Source organism: Callorhinchus milii, unplaced genomic scaffold, assembly GCF_018977255.1.
Source record: "Callorhinchus milii isolate IMCB2004 unplaced genomic scaffold, IMCB_Cmil_1.0 Scaffold5, whole genome shotgun sequence".
In the NCBI taxonomy this organism is placed as follows: Eukaryota; Metazoa; Chordata; class Chondrichthyes; order Chimaeriformes; family Callorhinchidae; genus Callorhinchus; species Callorhinchus milii.
Genome location: NW_024704746.1, coordinates 67656094 through 67667580, shown reverse-complemented (window position 1 = coordinate 67667580; position 11487 = coordinate 67656094). Strand labels below are relative to the sequence as shown.

General features: G+C 55.3%; 1 protein-coding gene across 3 annotated transcripts; it reads left to right on the top strand.

The window, feature by feature from the left end:
- Positions 1–38: 38 nt before the first annotated feature.
- Positions 39–7595, top strand: LOC103172906 (metabotropic glutamate receptor 3-like). Of its 3 annotated transcripts, XM_042335309.1 has the most exons (6): positions 39–573; positions 827–1685; positions 3038–4104; positions 4761–4908; positions 5915–5944; positions 7384–7595. In XM_042335309.1, the coding sequence occupies exons 1-6, from the start codon at positions 100–102 to the stop codon at positions 7458–7460; spliced, it is 2655 nt and encodes an 884-aa protein (XP_042191243.1). In that variant the 5' UTR covers positions 39–99; the 3' UTR covers positions 7461–7595. The 3 variants fall into 3 exon arrangements, with proteins under 3 accessions (XP_042191243.1, XP_042191242.1, XP_042191244.1); XM_042335308.1 differs by lacking the exon at positions 5915–5944 and having other exon boundaries at positions 4761–4935; XM_042335310.1 differs by lacking the exons at positions 5915–5944; positions 7384–7595 and adding an exon at positions 6820–6877 and having other exon boundaries at positions 4761–4935.
- The last annotated feature ends 3892 nt before the right edge of the window (positions 7596–11487 follow it).

Here is an 11487-nt window from a genome sequence, read left to right as displayed (position 1 = left end):
CGCTGGGCGAGCAGTGAGATCTAGCCGGGGGGGGGGGAGGGGGGAGGGAGGGAGGGAGAGAGGAGAGGAGAGAAGAGGTGCCTCTCCAGCCAAGAGAAGATGCTGACTCCGTGCGGGAGGCTCCAAACACTCGCCTTGATCCTGTTCTCCAAGGGCTTCCCATTCTTCTCGTCCAGCGAGAGCAACGTTGGGAGGAAGGAGATCAAGATCGAGGGAGACCTGGTCCTGGGAGGGTTGTTCCCGGTGCACGAGAAAGGGTCCGGGATAGAGGAATGCGGCCGGGTCAATGAGGACCGAGGCATCCAGCGCTTGGAAGCCATGCTCTTCGCCATCGACGAGATCAACCAGGACACCTACCTCCTGCCAGGGGTCAAGCTGGGCGTCCACATCCTGGACACCTGCTCCCGGGACACCTACGCACTGGAGCAGTCGCTGGAGTTTGTCAGGGCCTCGCTGACGAAAGTGGACGAAACCGAGTACATCTGCCCCGATGGCTCCTTCGCCATTCAAGATAACCTTCCCCTGATGATCGCAGGCGTGATAGGAGGTTCCTACAGCAGCGTCTCCATTCAGGTAAGAGGTATAGGAACAGGAGAGGAGGCCATTCAGCCCCTCGGGGGCCTGTTCCCAGCATTCTTTTCGATCATGATTGATCTGTACCTCAACTAGCCCACAAAATACACAGTCACTATACTCTACAGTATATCCTGTGAAGCGCATTGAGACGTCTCGAGGAAGTGATGAAGCGCTGTGTCAAGTGCGAGGATCATTAGTACTATTACTACTATAACCCCTTCCCCCCTCCCCCTCCGCCCCACCCCCGCAGGTGGCAAACCTGCTTCGTCTCTTCCAGATCCCCCAGATCAGCTACGCCTCCACCAGCGCCAAGCTCAGTGACAAGAGCCGTTACGACTACTTTGCCCGCACGGTGCCCCCTGATTTCTACCAGGCCAAGGCGATGGCCGAGATCCTGAGGTTCTTCAACTGGACCTACGTGTCCACGGTGGCCTCCGAGGGCGACTACGGCGAGACGGGAATCGAGGCCTTCGAGCGGGAAGCCCGCCTGCGCAACATCTGCATCGCCACCTCGGAGAAGGTGGGCAGGTCAACCACCAAGCGGTCGTACGACGGGGTGATGGGCGAGCTGTTGGTCAAGGCCAACGCCAAGGTGGTTGTCCTCTTCACCAGGGGCGACGACGCCAGGGAGCTCCTGGCCTCCGCCAGGCGCCTGAACATCTCGGGTTTGACCTGGGTGGCCAGCGACGGCTGGGGAGCCCAGGAGGTGGTGGTGAAGGGGAACGAGGAGGTGGCCGACGGAGCCATCACCTTGGAGTTGGCCTCCTACCGGGTGCGGCCCTTCGACAAGTACTTCCAGGCCCTCCACCCCCGCGGCAACAGGAGGAACCCCTGGTTCAAGGAATTCTGGGAGCAGAAGTTCCAATGTTCTCTGCAAGGCGGGCGTCAGGCCAAGCGACCCTGCGATCGCCGGGCAGTGCTGAGCCGCTCCAGCTACGAGCAGGAGACCAAGATAATGTTTGTGGTCAACGCTGTGTATTCCATGGCATCCGCCCTGCACCGCATGCAACGGTCCCTGTGCCCGAACACCACCCAGCTCTGTGATGCCATCCTGCCCCTGGATGGCAAGACTCTGTACAAGGACTACCTGCTCAAGACCAACTTCAGCGGTAAGGTTTCCTCTCTCTCTTTCTCTCTCTCTCTCTCTCCTTCGCGCTCTCCTCTGCCTTTCTCTCCTCTCCTCTCTCCTTCTTTCTCCCTCCTCGCTCCCTGTCTCATCACTTCATCCCTTTCTCACTCTCTCTCGCGCGCGCGCCTCAGCTCACTCTTCTCTCCCTCTTTCTCTCCTCACCTCATCCCTCTCTTTACCGTCTGTCCTGCGAAGCTCTTTGAGACGTCTCAACGACGTGATCAGGCGCTGTATCAAATTGCAAGGATTATTATTATTATTATTATTATGCAATAAGCAGCCGATCACATCAAGGTAATGTGTGTGTGGTTTGGTTTGGGGTGGGGTGGGGGGTGGGGGGGGGTGCGAGAGGGCAGGGGCTTGAGAGAGGCAGAGGTTAAAGGTCTCACTCCCAACCTCTCCAAAGCGCTTGGCAATGGGGAATGAGTCAGTCTCTTCGGGAGAGATTTGAGGGGGAGAGAGAGAGAGAGAAGGGATTGAAAAACACGAACTCACATAGACAGGTTCAGAAAAAGGGCCTCAGTTTCCAGGGTTCAACTGGAGTTCTCTTCCCATAGGTTTGCGTCCCCGGCTCGCTTTCCCTCGCATCCGCCCCGGAGCTCTCAGCGTAGGACTGAGCGCATTCTCTGATCCCCCTATTATGAGCTCAGGACTTGGCCGGACGTCAAAACACTGCCTGGGATTGAGAGCGATTCAATTCAATACGTTCGCAAACACACACACAACGCAACACAACACAAGAGAGATCTTCCACAGAGGAATTGGCGGTCGATTGGAGGACTGATCCGTGGGGAACTTGTCTCCCTGTCGTCTTCACCCACTCCCCAAACTTCTCCCCCTCCCAACCACACGCAACCCTACCCCCCCCCCAACACGGCCACCCATTGCTACACCTGCCAAAATCAGACCCGGAACTAACCCCGGGGCGGTTTCAAACCTTATGTTTAACGCACAGGACCTTTCACGTCGGGAGGACGTCGCAAAGCGCTTCGCAGGATTTACTGCTACCCACGGTGTAGTGACTGTATTCTTGGAAGGGAATTCAGCCCACAGCTGTGTCCCACACCAACAGCCAGCAAAGCAAAGCAAAGGGGGGGGGTGGGGGGAGGTTTAACGTCTCATCCGACATTACTGTTTCCGACAATAATGCGACTGTTTGTGGGAACGCCGCTGAGCGCAACTGACTGCCTCATTTGACCACGGTCACTGCGGTTTACAGTACAATCCTGTGAAGCACTTTGGGCCCTACATCAAATGCAAGTATTATAGGATTAACGCGATTATTATTATTATTATGACAATCTCTCCCCCTCTCTCTCTCGCTGTTCCCAGCTCCGTTCCGTCCCCCCAATGACCCCGAGACCGAAGTCAAGTTCGACGAGAACGGCGACGGGATCGGGCGCTACAACGTGTTCAGCTTCCAGAAGGTGGGGGCCCGCTACAGTTACCTGCGGGTGGGGCAGTGGGCCAAGGCCCTATCCCTGGACCCCCACCTCCTGCACTGGCCCCGCCAGGTGGTGCCCACCTCCCAGTGCAGCGAGCCCTGCGGCCCCCACGAGGCCAAGAACATGCAACCGGGCGACGTCTGCTGCTGGATCTGCGTCCCCTGCGACCCCCACTCGTACCTGGTGGACGAGTTCACCTGCAGCGACTGCCCGCCGGGCACCTGGCCCAACGAGAGGCTGGACGGTTGCTTCGACCTGCCCGAGGAGTACATCGGCTGGGCAGACGCCTGGTCCCTGGTTCCCGTCACCATCTCCTGCGCCGGTTTCGCTGCCACCCTGCTGGTGGCCGCCGTATTCGCCCGCCACCGGGCCACGCCGCTGGTCAAGGCCTCCGGCCGCGAGCTGTGCTTCATCCTGCTGCTCGGGGTCTTCCTCTGCTACTGCACCACCTTCCTATTCATCGCCAGGCCCTCGCCCGCCCTCTGCGCCCTGCGCCGCCTGGTCCTGGGCACCTCCTTCGCCGTGTGCTACTCGGCCCTGCTCACCAAGACCAACCGCATCGCCCGCATCTTCGGGGGGGTGAAGGACGGAGCTCAGAGGCCCCGGTTCATCAGCCCCGGCTCGCAGGTCTTCATCTGCCTCAGCCTCATCTCCGTCCAGGTGGTGGTGGTCTCGGTCTGGCTGGTAATCGAGACCCCGGGGACGCGACGTCACACCGTGCCAGAGAAGAGGGAGTCCGTGATCCTCAAGTGTAACGTCGGGGACTCCAGCATGCTCCTGTCGCTGGCGTACGATGTCCTCCTGGTGGTTCTCTGCACCGTCTACGCCTTCAAGACCAGGAAGTGTCCCGAGAACTTCAACGAGGCCAAGTTCATCGGCTTCACCATGTACACCACCTGCATCATCTGGCTGGCTTTCCTGCCCATCTTCTACGTCACCTCCAGTGATTATAGGGTAAGTCGGGGAGAGGGGCGGCTGGCGGGTGGGGGGTGGTGTGGGGGGTGCAGGCACATACACCTACTCCCCCCACCCCCCTTCCCCTTCCCTCCGCCACCACCACCACCCCTTCCGAATTATCACCCGTGCCTTTAACCTGACTGGGGGGGGAGTGGGGTGGGGTGGGGGGGGGGAGGTGGTGGGGGTGGGGCGGGGGGAGGACAACAACAACAACTACTACACACACCACCGCACTCGTTCCCAACAGCAACAACAACAACAACTTGGCCTTTCACCACAGGGTTTGCGTCTCCGAGCTCGCGAATTCCCACAGCGGGGACTTGGCCCACTGAGACCCCCCCCCCCCACCCCCCCAAATTACAAAATAATTCTAAAGGGAGGAGATAATGTGGATAAGCTGATTCATCTTGCGCCGCACAGCAGAACCTGAGGACACGGCCTGCGATTGAACGGGGGGTAAATTCAGAACAAACCCGGGAGGGGGGAACTCCAGTGATCGAGCAGTAAACGTATGGAAAAGGCTGTAGTGTTGGACACGACGTGTGCAAACGGCTGTCAGGATGGCGGAAGGCAAACTGGATGTACCTTGGCCTTTTGCCGAGTGATTCTTCCCCCACTCCTCTCTCTCTCTCTCTGTCTCTGTCTGTCCGCAGGTCCAGACGACCACCATGTGTATCTCGGTCAGTCTGAGTGGCTTTGTGGTGCTGGGCTGTCTGTTTGCCCCCAAGGTCCACATCATCGTGTTTCAGCCACAGAAGAACGTAGTGAATCACAGACTCACCATGAACAGGTTCAGCGTCAGTGGAGCAGGAACCATCTACTCCCACTGTGAGTAAAGCGCTCGCTAACTAACTGTGGCCCGGCTCGGGCACTCACACACAATCACCTCCGGGTCTGAGGGCTACTCACTTGAGTTTCCCCGTCACGCACACCCGTAGCGTAGTGGCTAGAGCGCTCGCCTCGCACGCGAGAGGACCCGGGTTCGATTCCCGGGCGGGTCAGAGCAAAACACTAGACAAGTTTCCTTACTCCGTACCCACACACACACACACACACACACACGACTGTTTGTGGGGACGTCGCTGGGCGCAATTGGCTGCCGCATTTCGCCCACAAAATACACAGTCACTACACTTTACAGTACATCCTGCAAAGACGTCTCAACGACGTGATAAGACGCTGAATGAAATGCAAGGATTATTATTATTATCTTATTACTCCTTCGACAAAAGGAACGTTTCCGTGGCTGCTGGGGGGTCGTGTGAGGGGGTGGGGGGGGTTGTAAAGAGAGAGAGGGGGGGGGGAGCGGCACATTGTCGGAGGTGTCGTCATTCTGATGTGTCTGTCCGTCCGACTGTGCCCTTCTCTGAGCGGACATTAAAGATTCTCCCCCCGCGACTCTGTTGGCAAAGAGCAGGGACTTTCTCTCCCAGAATCCGAGCCGACAGTCCCTCCTTACAATGTTAATCCATCCTTCACCTCGTGGTCCTGCGTGGGACCTCGCCGTGCGCAACACTATAGCCCCCGCGTTTGCCTCACCCCCCCCCACCACCCCAATAAATACAGTCACTACACTTGACAGCAATCGCCGTGAGACGATTTGACGTGTGAGAGGCTATGAAGATGCAGTCTCTCCAGCTCTCCCCGATCGTTCTAGCGAAATCTTATCCTTTTCTCATCGTTCCTCTGCCCCCCCACACCCCCCCACTTCTTAACTCATCCTTTTCCCCGGCTCTTGAGAGACAACAGCAACAACTTGCGTTTGTGGAATCCTGTAGCTCAGCGGTTCGAGCCCCCGCCTCGCAAGCCACAGGACCCGGGTTCGATTCCCGGGCGGGTCAGGGCCAAACCTTTGGCCAAGTTTCCTGACCCCACACACACACACACACACCCACACCCACACGCGTGTGCCTCTGTTTACCGGCAGTCAGTAGGAACCCGGTTGTTAGTCGATTAGGGGATCGATTTCCGGGGCGTAATAATCCCTTCAAACAATATTTTTTTTTAAAAATGGGGCGTCTCAATCCACGGCTGTTTGTGGGGACACCGCTGAGCGCAACTGGCTGCCGGGTTTCGCCCGCCCACGAAATTATACAGTTACTACGCTTTACGGTATATCCTGCGAAGCGCTTTGAGACGTCTCGACGACGCGACGATGAGGCACTGGGTCAAACGCCGGGGCTATTAGTGGTCGTTTGCGGCAACTTTTGGATGGTTCCATGAAGCTCTGGTGCACTCTGGTGGCAAAGACTAGTCACTGCTCTCCCCCCCCCACCCCCCACCCCCCCACTCTGGTTGAAAGGTCCCCTCCGTTGGCGTCCAAGCCATGTGAGGGTTTAGGTGGTTAGTCTCCAGCAGTTACCCCCAATCTCACTCTGAGCTCCCCCACCGCCCGCCCGCCCGCGCCCCCCGTTTCTAACCTGCGCCTAATACTCTCCGGAATTAGGTAAACAGGATGTGTCTCTCCAGGGAGAGAGAGAGAGAGAGAGAGAGAGCGCGTGTTCCAATCCAGCAATCTCTCTCTGGGACTGCCATGTGTAGGTGGGATGTAGGGAATTCTTAGTCGGGTTTGGAGACTCTAACGCAACGGTGATGGGTTTCCGTACGTGTCAGACACCCGCTGACCCTCCCCCCCCTCTCCCGACCCCCAAAAAATACACGTAGCTGTTATTTTCTCGCCCAGCTACGAGTCTTTATCTCTTGTTTTTGTAGAGTCTTGCTTCACCTCACAGAGTCCACTTTCACCCCCTTCTCTGAGGTCTCGCCGGGCAAAGGAAGGTAGGTGGGACATCCCTGGCCTCCGCCACAAACGTTCTACATCTCAGAAATCCTAACAGCGGTCACCGCGTTTGATCTGGCGCCTTCCACGTCGAGAGAGAGCGTCTCCGAGCGCCTCACGGGACACCACGTAAAGTGTCGTGACTGTGCGCAGGTGAACCAGGCAGCTAGTTTGCGCAAAGCGAAGTCCCCCACAAAACAGCCATGAAATAAATGATCGGTTTTGCCCGGGGAGTGGGGGGGGATTGCTGGCCAGGACGCTGGGGGGGGGAAGCTTTGTGAATAGGGCACAGGCTGTTTGTCTCATGCGGTGGCGGAGTGGGGTGTGAGCAGAGATAGGGAGGGAGGGTGGGGCAGGCTGTGGACCTACGTGATCTGTGTTGTGTTTGCACTAGACCTCCCGACTTGAGGAGGGCGAGGGAGGGAAGAGAACGACCTCAAAGGGAATAGGCTATGACCCTACGGAGAAATAATTGAACGCCGCTCTTTGCTTTGCAGCCTCCAGCAGTGCTCAGTACGTCCCAACCGTGTGTAACGGCAGAGAGACTCTGGAATCCTCCGTTTCTTCCTTGTGACAAGACATTGTACACCTTAAGACTCCCGGTCTGGCCGGTACCGTCCCCAACTCGCACACAGCATCCGCCACGCGGAAACTTTCCTTTTGTAGAAAGCGTAATAATATAACAATAATAATAATAATCTTTGCATTTCGTACAGAGTCTTATCTCGTCGTCGAGACGTCTGAAAGCGCTTCACAGAATATACTGTAAAGTGGAGTGACTGTGTGTCTTGCGGGCGGAACGCGGCAGCCAGCTTGCGCACAGCAGCGTCCCCACAAACAGTGGTGGATCGATGGACCAAATTATTATTATAATAATAATAATCCTTGCATTTGACACGGCGCCTGATCACGTCTTCGAGACGTCTGAAAGCGCTTCACAGGAAACACTGTAAAGTGGAGTGACTGTGTGTTTTGTGGGCGGAACGCGGCAGCCGATTGTGCACAGCGACGTCCCCCACAAACAGCCATGTTTGTTATTATTATAATTTTTTTTTTTGAGGGGATTATTACCCTCGTGAATAAGTGAGACGCCAATCAACGAACACCCGGGTTCCTACTTAAATTATTTGTAAGAGATTGTACAGAACTAATATTAGTCGGGGTGGGTGGGAGGGGTGGGTGGGTGGGTGGGGGGGGGGTTAGGTTTCCTTTTTTTGGTGGGGAGCCAGAAGCTAAGATGCAATGGTATTTTATTCTGTAAATAACTATTATTGATCTGCGTTGTTATAAATTGTTTTACATTGTGTGCGTGTGTGTGTGTGTGGGGGGGTGTTGGGGAGGGGGTAATAAGTAATATTAATCGTAGCAAATCTGCGGTGTGTGGAGGTTTTTTTAAGCCGCCTTTTATTTGTTGTGTTTGCACAACAAAGGATATACTGTAAAGTGGAGTGACTATGTATGTTGTGGGCGAAACCTTTTTCTTTCCACACAATATTGTACATAACGTTGTCGACAACGGTAACTCATGGTTCGAACAGCACAATTTTATGTACCATTTACAAAAAAGTATTGTCAAATACCTTGAATAAAACTCTCGACCTCCCACCCCATCCCCATTTCCCCTTCTCTCCATTCCCCCCCCCCCACCCCATCCTCTCCATTTCTCCCCCTCCTCTCCATTCACCCCCCACTCCATTTCCCTCTTTGTTCTTCCCCTCTCCCTTTCCCCCACCTCAGGTGCCCCCCCCCCCATCTCCGTTCCCCCCTCTCCTCTGTTCCCCTCCATTTCGTCCCTCCCTCACCCTCCCCTCCCCTTTCTGTCCATCCATCCATTCCCCCCCTTATCCTTCCCCCCCATTCCCCCCCACCCCGTTCCTCGGCCCTGTGTAATTCTGTGCCTGTGATGGTGGGAAATTAACCCTCTCATGTTCAATTTACTATATAATCAAAAGATCAATGTGTTTGATGGCTTATACCCCACTTTAGAGATATCATTGAATAAACCAGACTGGTACTCTTCCTTCTGGCTTTTGTTTTTTTGGCCACTTTATGTCATTAAAGGGGGGGGTGGGGGTGTGGGGAGAAGGGGGGAATATCCTCACGTTTTTGTCCAGCGCCTCATGGCATTTGGGAAGAGGTCTCAAAGCGCTTCGCGGGGTTTACTGCAAAGTGTAGTGACCGTACTTTGGAAGGTGCACACGGCAGCCGGTTTCGCACCCAAGCATCGTCCCTCCCCCCCCCCGCAAACAGCCGTGAAGCGAACGAGCGATTTTAATCGGAGGGATTGTCGGTCAGGACATCGTGAGAGAGAGAGAAACTCCCTTCTCTTTCCCAATTTTAACGTCCACCTGAACAGCCACAGACGACTCAACCGAAGGACTTTGAAATATCAGCATTGGCTTCGTAAGTTCCTCATCACTACTGTCCTGTTTGGGGAGGTTGGTGGGGTGGGGTAGGGTGGGGGGGGGAGGGGAGCTGAACAGGCTCTAAGGTGACATGTTTTCCAAGGGAATGTGGGAATCGAACCCCCATTCTCTGTGACGGTCTCTAGTCCCCGGTTCCTGAGTCAGGAGGGGCCGCAGTGTCCCAGGTAACCCCACAGCCAAAGCCCTAACTAACGGGGAGGGTGGTCCTGGCTGGACAAGCAGCAGTGGTTAGAGGCTCGCACACTCCCTTCGGTAAAAGAATCGGGGGTCGCACACTTGGTAAAGATGCCTCAAACCGTTCACATTTATTTCACAAAGCCGAGACCCGAAGGGAGCTCGATTGCACGGGGGTTGGGGGAGGGGGTTTTGAGGGTTAAATTCCGAACGCACATGAACAAAATATAATTTGGGGGGGAACGAGAGGGTAGTGGGATGAGCTACCGGACGAGCAAAAAATGGGAGATACAACACAGATATCACCCAGATACACTCCCTCACCCCCCTGCTCCAGATAAATTCCCCCCGACCCCAAATTGGGGTATCCCCCCTCCCACTCCGGAGACACTAGGCGAGAACGCCCTCTGACTGTATCGGAGCGGTTCCCAGCGGCTGGGTTTCAGGCGCTGAAATATCCCGACATTTGGATGGGAGTAAGTCAGAAAATTCCTGCTAACTCCTGGCTCCCAGGGGGAAAGGACCACGAGTGACTAGTTATCAGGAGTGATGAGTTAGGCCTGTGTATAAATACATAAATAAATGCAACCGGGATATAGACAGCACGACGACTTAAGCGACAAGTTATGAAGAGGCACATGTACACACACGCGCACGCACACACACACACACGCGCGCGCACACGCACAGTGCTACCAACTGAGCCAGGCTGACACACAGCCTCATCGAGTCCCTCAGTCTCGCCCACCCCACCCCCCCCAATCTTTCACGGCCACCTGAAGAGCTTTTTTTTCTTTAATTAATCGCCCCCACGCCTTTAGTCAAGACACGCGTGGTTTCCAAATGGATTTCTGCCCCCATCTCTCTCCCCGCCCACTCCACCTTCCCCACAACCCACCCACCACCATCACCTGTTGACCCGAAATAACTTTCAATGGAGCCCCCACACACCTACACACACACACACGAAAACCACAACGCAATGAATGCGTCCCACAGCAAAGGACAAATTGTTTTCTATCATGTCTGAATGTCACTCCGCCGGACTTCCATCGACCTTCATTCATAACATATGACGGAGATACTTTGTATAATTCTATACTATATATATATAATATATTATACTGTAGGTATATAACATTTAATTGGGCCTAAAAAGATATAGAGGGGAAAGGCGGAGAGGAGGTGGGGGTGTGGTGAGGATCCCAGAGGAATATTCTTTGCCTCCTACAGGAATTGGTTTGTCTGTGTCCGTCGCGCTCAGTGTCCAGGTCACTCCCACTCCCAACGACCAGGGAATCCTCCCACTCATCTCCTGCTAAACCTACGAGCCAATGCCCTAACGGGTAGGGTATCCCAGTTGGGTGTCTGACACATGTGGCAACCCATCACCGTGCTTCAGGGTATCTGAACCAACCTTCAAGACCCTCCTCTGCGACGGTGCCTTCGGTCATCTTCTCGCCCCACCCCCACCCTCCCCGCTCTCACCTCCACCCTTCTCTGCTCCCAACGCCCAGTTCGGGTGCGAATCCATCACTGTCCAGAGTCTCGGGACGTCCTCCTGACGTGCAAGTTGCCGTATAAATGCAAGTTGTTGTCCAAACTTCCCCTCTTTCTAAGAGCAGTCTCCAGCTCGTAAACGTCACACGATCACCTCGTGTGCGTCAAAGGCTGAACCCCGTGGTCGCCTCCCCTCTCCTCCACCCACGTATACACACACACACACACACACACATTCTCTCTCACACACACATGCGCCCTCTCTCATACATACTCACACACACACAGACACTCTCTCACCCACACATACACTGTCTCACACACACATGCGCCCTCTCTCTCTCACTCGCTCACACACACACACACGCAACCCCCCCCCCCCCAAACAAAACCACAAATGGTAAAACAATGCACTTGGTTGAAGACAGACTGGGTTAACAACACGATGAGCTCTTCCTGAGTTTTATAGATGAGGGTCTCTGTTCTGTCAAACACATTCAC

Excerpts from the sequence above, each read along its gene's own strand:
- LOC103172906 (XM_042335309.1), top strand. The coding sequence starts at position 100 with ATGCTGACTCCGTGCGGGAGGCTCCAAACACTCGCCTTGATCCTGTTC. Across the intron at positions 1,686-3,037 it reads GCTCAAGACCAACTTCAGCG|CTCCGTTCCGTCCCCCCAAT; the intron begins GTAAGGTTTCCT and ends CGCTGTTCCCAG. Across the intron at positions 4,909-5,914 it reads CATGAACAGGTTCAGCGTCA|CCACAGGACCCGGGTTCGAT; the intron begins GTGGAGCAGGAA and ends CCGCCTCGCAAG.